The sequence below is a fragment of the Brachyistius frenatus genome, unplaced genomic scaffold (genome assembly GCF_029030835.1).
Source record: "Brachyistius frenatus isolate BFR_SWC_R1_liver_20210118 unplaced genomic scaffold, ASM2903083v1 Contig_5, whole genome shotgun sequence".
NCBI lineage: Eukaryota > Metazoa > Chordata > Actinopteri > Embiotocidae > Brachyistius > Brachyistius frenatus.
The window spans coordinates 5,215,338-5,229,119 of record NW_027210604.1 but is presented as its reverse complement, the minus strand read 5'-3'; the positions used below and the strand labels follow the sequence as shown (position 1 = coordinate 5,229,119).

The 13,782-nt window shown below is 42.4% G+C and overlaps 2 protein-coding genes across 2 annotated transcripts in view; both read right to left on the bottom strand.

Moving 5' to 3' along the window:
• The window catches only part of LOC138632616 (rho GTPase-activating protein 26-like), a 76,307-nt gene extending 68,776 nt beyond the window's left edge, over window positions 1–7,531 (bottom strand). The window contains exon 1 of the mRNA XM_069718333.1: window positions 6,706–7,531. Within this exon, the coding sequence (XP_069574434.1) occupies window positions 6,706–6,859 (154 nt within the window). The 5' untranslated portion in view covers window positions 6,860–7,531. The remainder of the gene's footprint in view (window positions 1–6,705) is intronic.
• Window positions 1–13,782, bottom strand: part of kctd16b (potassium channel tetramerization domain containing 16b) — a 404,485-nt gene that overhangs the window by 265,739 nt on the left and 124,964 nt on the right. The gene's annotated exons all lie outside the window — the stretch shown is intronic.

The window sequence follows — 13,782 nt, the reverse complement described above, 5'->3', positions numbered from 1 at the left end:
CAGTTCCTCAGACGACACATTTCAACAATTTCCTTTGAGATCACAGAACTTGTCCATTTCATGGTAGAGGCAGAGAAGGAAGCCGCACGGCTCAGAGAGAAAAGTTTAGAACTAAAAACACTGCACACTCACAACTGCGTTTTAAGGTGTCCGGTTATCTCGGCAGGGTGCGAACACCAACTGCAATCTCACAACTTACCGAGATCAAATTCAGCACACGATCTCTGTACAATCATTCTCGTTTTCCATTTGTGAATTTCATTTACATTTCCCAGGAGTTATTTTGTGTATTTGCAGCTCAACAATATGAGGAAAATCTGTGACCTGAGAAACCATAGTTCAAAATCGTGACAAAATAACTGGCAACAAATAAAATATTTAATTGTTCATAGTTCCTATCTCATTCTGCTTTCATTGATACACTGCTAACGTAGACCCCAAACATTAAGAATCATATCCCCACTGAAAAAATAAATTAAAAAAAAAATGCAATTAAATCTTTAAATCTCTCTTAATCATGTCTTTTACTGTAAATCCAGTGTTCTCTTTGGCCTCTGTTTAAAACAAAAGACTGTCAATTTCATATGCATTTGATATTATTTGAAGACTGCCCGAAGAGCTACATGCTGCAATTGCAATACTTGCAGTGAAAAATATGGAAATAAGTCATCTTGTTACATCCACATGTTCATGCATCTATGGGGCCTTCATTGGCAGTGACATAGGGAATCAGCAAAGTAAATCCCATATCATCATGAGAGAAAATACAGAGTACATCGAGGGGTTGGGTCACCGTATCGTTGCCTGGCAGTGTAACTAAAGAAGTCCCCCAGTTAAAATATTTACCAGCCTCAGTGCAGCTGGAGTCCAATACTCCACATCAAAGATTAAACTAATGAGACGACAGGGCACGCTGGATGGAGTTCTTCTTCTGTGGTGACTGTTAGGAGTCATGTCAGTTTTAAATCTTTATATATTCTTTATATATATTTATTCTCTTAATTTAGAACTGCATCATTCCTACATTTGCTGCCCTAACATATGACCCTACTAGATTTTTAATGACTAGTGATGATTAATTATAGATTTATTCACCAGCATAGATGGTCATGAATACAACCTGTTGATGAAACAGTGTGCTTATGTCCCAATTGTTACTCTGCGAAGAAGTGACATGCTAATGTGCAACAAAATGTGTGGGAGTTACACTTTATCAAATGTGTACATTTACTTATTTTGTGTGTTTTAAATCTTTGTGAATGAATGGATGAATATCTTTGAGTTTTGCACTGCTGGGCTGACAAAACCAGAAAACCCAAGACAACCTCTTAGGGTTTAGGAAATTTCTTTTGTTGGGAATTTTACTCACTAAACAACTGGCCTAAAAAAAAGGAATATGATTGGTGGTTGTGGCTCTATCACAATGAAAGCATAGCAGGCCATAATATCCACGATGTGTTCAAAGTCTTTTTTTTCTACACAACAATCCAGTATTTTGCAACAAATGATCACTTACAAAATATTTGGTTTTTTTTTGCAAATGTCTGTACTTTAGTTATCCTTTCATTTTTTTTTTAAAGAACAAATATGCAATTTTTTTTCAGTATTATAATAAATGTCTGGGTCGGTGTGTGCGTGTGCGTGCGTGTATGTGTGTGCGTGTGTGTGTGCGTGCGTATCAGACAGTCTGCCGTGACAAAAGCGAGGCAACAATAGCGAAAGAGCTGAGCTGAGTCGTGCCCTAATTTCCTTCTCCTCCGTGCTACGTCACCACCAGAGGAAGACCCCCAACCCCCACTGTGCTCTACTGCAGTGGCAACACACACACACACACGTGGATCTACATGTTCACTGTATGTACACACACACACACACACACACACACACACACACACACACACACACACACACACCTAAAACAAGCTGAAATGTACGTATAATGGGAAACACACATGATTCACAGAGTGATCTGTGCACATTTGGGACATAACTGCAGACAATATGATGCAGGCGTACAAAGACACACCCTTCTCTGATCTTTGTTCCTATGTGGTCGATGCAGAAGAAATTCCTTCAGACTGAGTGACACCCCACCTCCCTTCTCTGTCCCCGATTCTTGCCTCTCTCCTTTTCCATCCTTCTTCCTCTGCTGCGCCTTTTGCTTCCGCAACCGAGATTGCTCTGCTCCGAGCTCCAGTTAGAAAACAGGGCCGTGTCAGCTTTTAAAAACTCTATTGTGAAAAACTGCGACTCCCCCACCTCCTCTTTCTCTCATGCACACTATTTCTTTCTTTCTGCCCCCCCCCACCCCCCACCCCCCGGCGCATACTCCTCTTTTACTCCAGACCTCTTAAAAGAGGGTTCCCTCCTGCTATAATTGAGAATTAGTTATGGTGCAGTGTGTGTTGTGTGTGTGTGTGTGTGTGTGTGTGTGTGTGTGTGTGTGTGTGTGTGTGTGTGTGTGTGTGTGTGTGTGTGTGTGTGTGTGTGTGTGTGTGTGTGTGTGTGTGTGTGTGTGTGTGACCCTCATCTATCAGCACGGTTGACAGTTGAGCCACTGAATGACTGCTATTACCCTTCCTGTTCCTCACCAACAGCACAGTGGGTGGCTCCAGGAAAACAGAGACAGAAGGTAAAGAGAGAAGACGATGGGAGGGAGACGTGCGTTGCAACATTGCGTTGCAACAGTGCGTTGCAGGGAATTCCCACTTCTCCTTCTGCGGGACATTAGCAGCCCTCCGTTAGCCAGCAGCGTGTTTGTGAGGTTGCGAAGGGCAGTCACAGGTTCAACTTGAAGTCAGTCAGAGTAAAATGCCCGAAGACGATCCCATCATCATGAAGGCACTAATGGGTGGTGGGCTGTTTTTAACCAGGAACAGGCAGCATGCGACGGAATACACATATGCCTGAACAAAGTGTGCGCTTTTAGGGTCAAGCCTTCGATACAGCTGCACTGTACTTTTTAGGCCAGCAAGTATTTCAGGTTTACCATGTCATTTTCATATAGCGGGAGTTTTTGGAGAGTAAATTTAGTTCGGGGCTGGGTTTATAAAAGCTTAGGGATCAACTATTCCTCGAAAGGCTCAGCGTCTACAGGAATTGTTCTATTGACTAAATTTGGTCTGTCCATCATGAGCATTATTCTGAGCTGAAATATTAGTCCAAAAAAAAAAAAAAAAAAAAACTTCCTATTCAGCCATTTTTGTCCAAACTAAACCAGAGACAGGCGTTTTGTCCAAGCCATAGTTGTCAATAAATGGAGACGATTTTAAACACCTTGTCTTTTACCACCTTAACTAAACCCCTGAAAATGCGTCAATCTCCTCTAAAGTACACAGCAGAGTTACGATGGTCACTTAGTTTCAAAATGAAAATTTAAAAATACTCCAGAGTCATTTTTAAACATTGAAAGATGTTATGATACAACAGATACTTGTCCTGGGTCATCCACTCTTTACTGCTTTGTCTCTATTAATGTTAATCCTCCATCTGGTAACATCATCTCATCAGCTTGTCAAAGGTGAGACACACACACACACACACACACTATTGACAATATACAGTAATAATGTACAGTATACCTTCCTATTCATACCTAATGTACAATCGAATCAAAACGTTATGAGTAAATGCACTGAGTTATGCTTACAAATGTAATTTCTGGGAGGCTATTGGATTGTTTGATTGACTGTGATTTAAAGCAATTTTCCATTTTCCTAAATGACATTGCTGTAACATTACAGAGTGAGAATAATGACACACAGTCAAGAAAAGGAGGAGTCAGAGAACCGTTGATGGACATACTGTGCCGAGCCAAGCGGACCTCTGAGATGAAAACACGGCAACATCATGTGTCGGTGTCACATAAACTGTCTAAACACGGGGTCTCGTTTCCCTCGCAGCACCAGTGAATGCCCAGCTGGTAATTAGGGTTTGTTTGGCTGATTGAGACCATGTCATGTTAGAGGTGGAGCAGAGAGCCAAACATTTCTACAGCCTCCCTCCGTAATGACAAGCTAGTACTGCCCTTAAATGACATCTGGCTAACACACATGCATCTGTGTGTGTGTGTGTGTGTGTGTGTGTGTGTGTGTGTGTGTGTGTGTGTGTGTGTGTGTGTGTGTGTGTGTGTGTGTGTGTGTGTGTATGTATATCTGTTTGTGTGGCTATGCATCTGCCATCTAGGCTGTGTGTGTTTCAAAAGCAATTATTCAAGGGAGGGTTTGTGGTTTTCAAAGTCTATACTGAAACGAAGAGTGTCCGTCTGTGTGCCTGCATGTGTGTGTGTGTGTGTGTGTGTGTGTGTGTGTGTGTGTGTGTGCAGGCCTTGGTATGAATGTGTCTACATCTGTAACTGCTACATAAACCAGTCTGAAACCCACAAACAGCATAAAGCTGCAGTAAATTTGCAACAGTGCTGATCATCTCTGTGAAACTGTCTTATTACAATAATAAGCAATTCCATGTCAAAACATGAAGAAGAGAAGGGGGAAAAAAAAAGGACAGAACATGACAAGTGTTTGGGAAACTTGAAAATGAAAATGATTGATAGCCCCCCGATGAGAGCAGATTTACTATTCTAACCCAACCGACACAGCAGGGGGCCGATATTAACAGCTAACACTGGATTATAATTGACATCAGTATTGCTTACACGTTCTCGCACGCAAAAAGATGCCATTTCTGATCATTTTGTAAGACTTTATTGTCGTATGTCAAATCCAGTTAAGTGGCTGCGGTGAACAGAAAGAAGGAATAAGAAAAGTTAAGCAAGTTACTGCCATGCTCTCTGCACTCTGCACAAACCAGTAATCAGCAACAAACTGTCAGCACCAGGAATTAATCCATAACAAGAGTATAGTGCAGTCAAGGGAGATTCTGTTTTATACAGTGGCTTAAAGTTTGTCATTTCAATATTACAATATGACATGTTGCAGTTTTTGTTTTTTTTAAATGATTAAAGTGTTTAAATGCATTCAGATCGTGATACTTGCCATAAATTAGGCCTTGCTCTCTGATTTGCCAGCAATGCACTGACCATATTTCAGCTGCAGTTGTTGAAATGGAAACATCTCAAGACAACGGTCAACATTTATATGTAATATTTCATCAGCAGGTTTCATCACATCACAAACCCCACGCGGGGTCAACAGGGGGACCGAGACCGTACGACGAGGCCTTATACAGCGTATCGTCCACGAGTAGCACGCAGTTAGTTCAGAGCAGGAGGACACGTGGCCCGCCGCAAATGTTTCACTTTCTCCTCCCGCGGCAACGTGCTGTGTAGTCATTCAAACAAAACCAAAAAAAAAACGCACGTGGAAACCCTCGACGTCTCAAGTACAGCGGAGGTGACGGAAGGGGTGCTTGAAAGACGCGGCTCGGAAAGATTTACGGCGCAGCCGCGTGAAGTGCGCAATACTTGTCAGAAATGAAAGACCTCTCGCAACCGATTCAAAAGCGCACGGCCGCTGCAAGCGCAGGTATAAAAGGATTAACCGGGGGGGGGGGGGGGGGGGTGTGTGTGTACCGACTTGCCGTTCGTTAAACAAGATCCCTGCTACGCAAAAAATGACTCCCTCTCAAGAGAATCAGGTCACGCTTGTTTGATTTCTAGATCTCACTAATAGACATAAGCGGAATTGTCTTCACGGCAGCAACATCAGCTGACCAAAGCTTTATTGTCCCAGAGAGCTGAGCGAGTTTGTTTTTGGTTTTTTATTTTTTTTAAAAAAAGGTACAGCTGAAAACAGTCTACCCGACTTTCACCGGCACATTTCTTCAGACCTTGTTTGTTGCCCGCTGACTCCATTGAGCCCCAAGGAAATAGCTTGTGATTTTATTTGATATTTGATCCTCCAAACCTTTATCAGTCAAGTCGGACAAAACAGGATTAGGACGAGGGAGAATTGTAGGCCCGGTCTGTTTCGTTGTTGTTGTTTTTTTTTTTTTTTTTTTAAATCATCAGTTTTGTGTGTATTGACTTTGACCTTGGCAAGTTCTCATCATGTCAATACGCTGCTTCCGTGCTCCGAGCTGAACTTAGAGCATCGGGGCTCTTTATTCCATCACGCGGGCCACCGAACAGGAAGGATCTCCGGCCGCACACGTCCAGCTTCTCATTCATAAAAAAAAAAAAAAAAAAAAAATCACCAAGGCGCAGCACCTGTTGTGTAAAAAAAAAATAAAAAAAAATATCGTCTTTCCCTCCGACTTCACCTTACGAACAATCGGGAGGACAAAGAAAGTCACTTTCGTAAATGATCTACGACAGCCGTCCCGACGGCTCCGCCTTTCATCAAACGTCGAACCGCCGGATTGAAAGCCTGAGCAACTCTTGTCACACGTCAGTTGTCAGCACTCGCCGTCGGTGTGGCTGAAACGTACACGCGCACGCACTCCGCCTCCGAACACCTCCCGATGGAAGCGGATGGGAACAAATGTGCCGACAGCTTGAGAGGACACAGTCAAACTCACACGCCTTTGCCTTATGTGCCTTATCGGGTCTTCTCACTCGCACACGCACGCACACACGCACACGCACGCAGACGCACACCTGGAGGCAACAGAGCTTTCTATGATTCATCTGTCAAACCCACAAATCAAGACGGTTTTGTCCTGGGCAGTATGAACGAGTGTTCGCACGCATACGCACGCACGCACACACACACACGCCTACCCTTCCCCCCCCCCCCCCCCACTTACTTTTCAAAGCCTGGATCAGCGCCTTGCCGTCTTTAATCAGCTCCTTGATGAACTTGTTGGTTTTGTCCAGCTCCAGCTCGTGTGACTTGAGTCTCTCCCTGAACTGCGGGCTGTCCAGGTAGCAGTCGCTGAACTCCAGGGCGGGTAGTCCCATCGTCCGCTCCACCAGCACCAACACGACCCGGCCAAAAAAAAGCTCCCTAACAGGAGGAGGAAGAAGATGAGGAGGAGGAGGAGGAGGAAGGAAGGAAGGAAGGAAGGAGAAACCTGCGCTGCTAGTGCTGCGGCTGCTGCTGCTGCTGCTGCTGGTGGTGGTGGTGGTGGTGGTGCTGGAAATGATGGGAAATCCTATTACAGCATGCAAAACAACAGGGCGGAGATGTATCCAAGAGAAATATCTACCAACATAACCTCGCTATTCTTTCTCTTGTTTTTAAAGGTAAACACACAAGTTGATTCCCCCCCACCCCACCCCTCTGTTTCTTCCAGAAAAGCAACACAGCAGCAGTCCGACACGGGACCAAATTAAATACAATAAAAGATCCGAGCAGAGTAAGTGCTTCAGGGGGGGGGGAAGAGAGGAAAAAAAAAAAGAAAAGAAAGGTGTCCACTTGCTCAGGTAAGCCGGTGCTGCATTCCTCTCCACCAAGTCATTCTGGACCGGACAGAGTCAAACAGGGGCGAGGAGGGAGGGAGGGAGGCAGCGAGGGGGTAAAAAAAAAACCAAAACTCGCCTCGTAAATGTGGTGTCTTCCCTGGGCGGTTTTAAATGCTCTGCTGTCTCTCCAGCTCCGCTCAGCTCAGCACCGCAGACCGTAATCAACCCACCCCGACACGGATAATCCCCTGGTTGACGTGCGCCTCGGCCAATGAGATGGCCGGACTGCGGAGCTGGCAGTTCGGGGCGGGCGTGCGGTGAGCTACTCCAGAGCAAAGATACGAAACACGAGAGAAGAGGGCTCACTCCTCCCTCTGTTTCTAGAAACGCTGTTAAAAGATTTTGAGTTCAAATGCTGACTTCCGTGAAGTCAGACTTCATTTTTTTTTTTTTTTCCAAGACCGAATACGCGTGCCGAATTAGGCCTGTCTCGGTGTTGCAAAATACAGCTTCTTCTGTCCCTTAGATATATGTTTTTGAGCATTTCTCTATGTTGTAGGGTACACTCGGAAGACAGGAGGCTAAAAAGAAAAACAGCGGGCCACACTGACACAACTTTGCATTCGGCAACCATCATTTTCTTACAATAATTGTATTTATTTTATGAATATCTTGGATGCGAGATAGTTGGTTGTTTTTTTTTGGTCTTTGCTATCTTTTGATCCTCATTCGTTGATTGTTTAGTTGCCCTTTTTGTTTTTTTTAAATTGCTTTTTAAGCATCCTTGTCTTCTCTCTTTATTGTCAGTATTGTGGTACCTGAATGAATTAAGTAGTATTGGCAACGGACCAACAGTGGCCCACTGCGCATTTATTGGACACATCACATCGCACAAGTCTCGTGTATTAATGTTATCCTTAATCATTTGTAAATTTTGGAAATATTGATCATTAACATGACCACGTGTTTGAATTCAGTTGCTCAGTTGTCACTGGTACTGTACAATGATCTGGAATGATGAAAAGCCACGTTGTGTAGTGCCGTTACAGGTTTTACCACGTTGTTGGATGTTTAAGTGCCACTCAAGTTTCACTGCCTGAAAGCATCATTCCTTTCAGTCACCTTGAGGCTCAAAGATGCAAGCTCTTTGCCTGAGGACTATACCTTACATCATCATCCTTGGGCTGAGAAGTCCCTCAAATGGCAAACAGCAAATGTGTGAAGGTAAAGTGGAAGTCGTATTTTCATGATCAATCAGCTGATTATTTCCTCTATTAATAAAAAAAAAAAAAAAAAATGTTGTCTGTAAATGTCAGAAAAGTTCTGCATTGTCCCGGAACCAAAAGAGGCATTTTCAAGCTGCTTTCTTTGGTAAACAGATCAAACTCAAAAATGTGTTTACAGACATAAAATACTGGAAGTTTACTGGAAATTGACTCAACCAATGGATTTCTCATTTTAGTCAAAGGCTCAACATCCTGTATAGGCTCCTATATCCTATATAGCCATGTTAGCAGAGTGAACGATATCACAAGTCACCTGCCAGTCAGTAACTGTGCTGTGAAGTTGCACAGAAGTAGGTTGCATTAATGTGAGTAAGTATAAGGCCAAATGTATGGGCTACATGCATCCAAACAGGTCACATAAGTCAGAAGTTGCAGACAGGGGACATGACTCTGTGCTTTCAGGTCAACCTTTGTTAAATTGTTGAGTGTTACACCTTGTCAAACATAGACGATCTTTGCATGCAGGGAGCCTGGAGCCTGGTTGGTGGGAGGAGACGCTGATGTCATTTCGACCAGAGCGGGGAATTTCTGTGGAGCGGGTTCTTTAGTGTTCTGCCTTGGATTAAAAGCTCCATCACCATCAGCTCTGGCGCCCTCTACCGACAAGGAAGCTGCACCGAAACAGATTTCTATTTATTGGGTTAACATTTAGCGTCTGTCTATAAGTGTTGGCCCTGTGATGGACTGGCGACCTGTCCAGGGTGGTGTACCCTGCATTCGCCTAAGGTGAGCTGGGATGGACTCCAGCCCACCCCCTTGACCCTGTTCAGGATAAAGGGGTATTGATAATGGATGGACATTCAGTGACCTCTTTAACTGTAAAATTGTTGTCGTTCATATATTGTTTTTAATTACAAAGATGTTTTTAAATGTAATGTAAAAATAGGTATTTTTCATATAATCATAAGTGCACATGGGAAGAATTAAAAATGAGTGCCGGCTAAATTCCAGTAAGCTCCTTAGGTTTCATTGTTGCAGCCCTCTGGGACACAGTGTGAATGTTCTTTGTTACAACTGTGTACTTTAGCTGTCTTCTGTGAAAGAGGCCAACGTTAAGCCTAATTTACCAAATGAACAAAATGTCAACTGTTTATTTTAAACTTTTGGTGGTATACAAAAGTCCCAAATAACACATTTTCTCTTAATGTATCTTAAGGAAAAGGCCCAGTGGAGTTTTACACCTCCATAATTTGAACTGACCTAATGTTATCCAGCCACCAACACAGCATTAAGAACTCCATTATGTTTAACGCATTGTATGCATGTCATAGACACATGCACAGTTTGTGTTTGTGGTTATTGTGTGAAAACAGATCGGATTTAGAAATGCTACTTCCTCTGCCAAAGCGGAGGACAGCGTTTGGTCGCTTGCTCATTTCTCCATCTGCCACAATGTGGTGTTGGCTACAGAGAAAGCCATTTACAAGAAGTCGCCTGTTGTTGTTTGCCTGTAAAGATGCAGGGGGATGGTTCAAGAACCAGATTTAACCAGTCTGTAGTCAGGTACCTGCAGGAAACAGACTTATCTTTAGCCCTAGAAGCTGGTGTAACAAAAAAAAAAAAAAAAACAGAAGAATGATGAGGCCCATAGTTTCGTCATGCATCTGCAGAAAACAGGGTGTTCCTTGATATTTTGCAAGAATGAAAAACACGGTGACTTTACTTTCTTGAGTCGTCATTTCTTGTAATGCAAATCTGCATGAGATCAAGTACTGCATTTAATTCATGCTCAACTGTTTCGAAGTCTAAAATTAAATCATTGCTTAGGTGAGCATTCTGATTACAGAATATTTTCAAAATAAAAGTGCTGCTGTGGCCCTGACTTTTGAACTTCCTTTGGAAAAGCGGTTGAGTAAAAAAATAATTAGTGTCACTGAGTGTATTTAAAGATGGTGGCCTTCATCAATAGCAGCGCTGGTATAATATCTTTCCAACTGTGGTTTATGGCCATCAAGAAGCTGTTAATTCGATTTTCTCACCCTTCTGTCATTTCATCTCTTGCATCAACATCTCCCACCTTAATGTTGAGAAAACAGTAACATAATTATCAAACAGACAACTAGAATATCTGTATGCACATTTCCTCTGTATGTGTAGCAAATGTCATGACAACCTGACTATGAGTTATTCACACCTCCGCATTAATTAATCTTAAACCCATTTACAAGCTCACATTGAACCATCATAGCCAATTATGGAACCACCACAACACCGAATGGAAAAAAAAAAAAAAAAAACATGCCTGTATATATCATTTTAAAGAGTTTTGCTTGGAATTCAGACCAGCACATAGAAAAACTTTAGTTTAATGTATAAATCTGTAGCTTTAAAGCAACCGCTGGCGGTATGGAGTGGTTCAAGATGTTTCAATTTATTCTGACAAGGTGCCAGTCTTACTGGTGTTTCGCCTCCTTGTAGATTTGCGTCATTTTTTCTGAAGTTCTCCATCACGCCAATCCAAAACCTTATTTTCTCCTCTTTTCCTGAAGCTAGAAACCATACTTCTGACTGTCATATTCTCAGCCAGAGGTCTTTCCACCATGGAGAGTCAGAGGCTGCACCAAGGATCCAGGCAGAGTGAGCTGATGATAAAAACATGACAATAATTCAGACGGGTGGACACAAACGTCTGTCCATGATATCCTGTAATATAGTAAAATGGTTTTAAAAAAAAGTTATTTTGATAACCAGATAACTACAAGAGAATGCAATCACAAACACAATCACCGGGGCGCAACACGACTATAAGAATTTAGTTGGAAATTTTCCTTACAAAAGTATGCTGCCTTGTGGCACTATACAGCATAAATCCAAACATAACCCTTTTCAAATATCAGGCTTACTAGAAACATTTTGGGGATTTAATCCAGGCCTAAATATTTATTTTAAACAAAGTGTATCACCCCTCTCCTCAGTTCAACATGGTTTAGTCCAATTAGGTTAAGTGAATGAGCTATAGAGGCTCCACCTGTGAGCCTTTATGAAACCCTCATTAACCGAAGCACAAACCAAATTCTCCTAATTTAACTGAGAGATTACGAATGCCATTTTATTTCTGTATTTATTTCTATAAGGTCATGATCATAAAAGCTGCCATCATCAATGTTTTAATAATACCAAGGCATCAAATGAGTACATGGTGGTGAACCCTGGGGGAATTATCAGTAGACCCAGCATTTCTTATCAGCTGTGTGGAGTGTGTTAACATTTCTCAGCTCACTGTTTTGGGTTTGCAGCGTGCAGATTCCCTGTTTTGACTCACTCTCACTGTTCTCATGAACTTCATTTTCAGTGAGAAAGCTCTGACAACCTGAGCAGCACCAAACAGCAGACATTCACAGTCAGAAACCAGCTGGTGTGCAAAGTAGAGCATTTAGAGCCAAACATTGCTCTAGGCAGTGAGAATATTAGACATTCATTCATCAAATGGACACAAACGCCCCTCTCAAAGAATGTTAATGTATAAATATGTAATATTGTTATAACGTTATATGTCAACATAGATGAATACATACAGATGTAACCATGAACAGAATAAATGAAAGAAAAGTATTGGCACCTGTCTGAGTACAGTAGAGTATACTCTAAATGTTTTGTTTTTCACTTTATTAATGCGTATGTGTCTCACAGCTTTGTAACTATAATACAAGAACAACAGATGTTTTTCACATATTGCACAAAGTAAACTTTATCCAACTAAAGTGCCATTTGAATTTCACACTTCTCTTGTTTTCTGAGAGTTTTGTAGTGAGATTTCATGCCGTGTAGTACCAGAAAAGCTGACCCCTTCTGCCATCTCCTGGTGAACAGAGGTATAGTCGCTCTTTAAAAAAGAGGAAGCAACTCAGTGCTGATGAACAGGTGAGAGAAAAGTAGGTCAGGCTTTCCACTTTTTGTCCGTGTAATCACTGTTTTCGCTGCATATTCTCTACAGTCTTATGTCTTATAATTATTTGACTTCCATCAGCTGAGGGATTTTAAAACCGTACTGTAGAGGATGAATTATAGAGCAAGGAGCTTGAAGTAGCCATTAGAAGAAGGCAGAGATGAGGCCATCATTGTGAATAATTCAGCCAGCCGACACACCACTGCTGTTTATTGTCATGCCTGTGCGAGACAGACAGTGAAAGCGTGCAAAAATAGATACTGAGATTGCTGTGTTCTTAGAAGCCATTTCCACCATTTTGAGAAATGTCAACACTGCACTGTAGATATCTAACATTCACGATGCTGATGACAGGGCTTCGGGAAATGCTTTTGATCTGTCCTGCAAAATTAACACCATCATGTCCCACAGATTCCCAGACGTTAAGCTTCAGTGAAAGAAAAAGTGATTCTGTGATCACAATCGTGAAACCTGTTCACACCTGGGATTATCATGAGTCTCAAGTGGCCATTTGTTTATCAGATCTAATTCCCCTGCTAAATCTGCAAATAAACATGTACATCATGTAAATACACAAGAAAATAAACACGTAATCGCTGATTAGTAATTCATGACATAAGTTATTTCACGTTTGTAAATGTCTGAACACTAGAGTTTGTAATGAACCCTAAAGTGTGACCCAATCACACCGGTTCGTGCTCCGATTATTTAAGAGAGGGTCGTGCGCTACGCTGGATAAATAAAACGTTGCGACTGTGTGCTCCCTCAGCTGTGAGTCTGATGTGTGTCAGAAATGGCAGACGAGGTCAACTAAAACGAAAACTAAAAGCCGGAGGAGGCATCGGGTTCACAGCCCGTGTTTTTATATTGCCACCGTCTCAGATTGCACAGGACGCATTTGCATTCACACAGCTGAAAGAGTGTGAGCGCACGTGTCCCAGAACACTTCCGAACGTGGTCTGAGAAGATTGGATTTCGATGTGACCTGAATACGTCTTTGGTGTGTCACACCGGGACTTCGGGCTGCTCGCTTGTGACCGAATCAACAAGGAAACATTATTAATGTCAGGTGTGAACAGGCTCACGCAGGGTCTTTTGTACGCTCTCCTTGCATTGACGCAGCTATCTTTCTGTTTTGTTTTTTTTCTTGCCAAGTGTCTATCTGTGTTTACAGATAGAAAATATCTAGAAAGAGTTTGCTGTTTTTGTCAGTCCTGTTGGGAGTCCGGTTACAAAGCTGCAATCTGAGAGGCCCAGTGACACTTTGCTTGATTACCATCTCCCTCTGACCTCATGCCTCATATGAC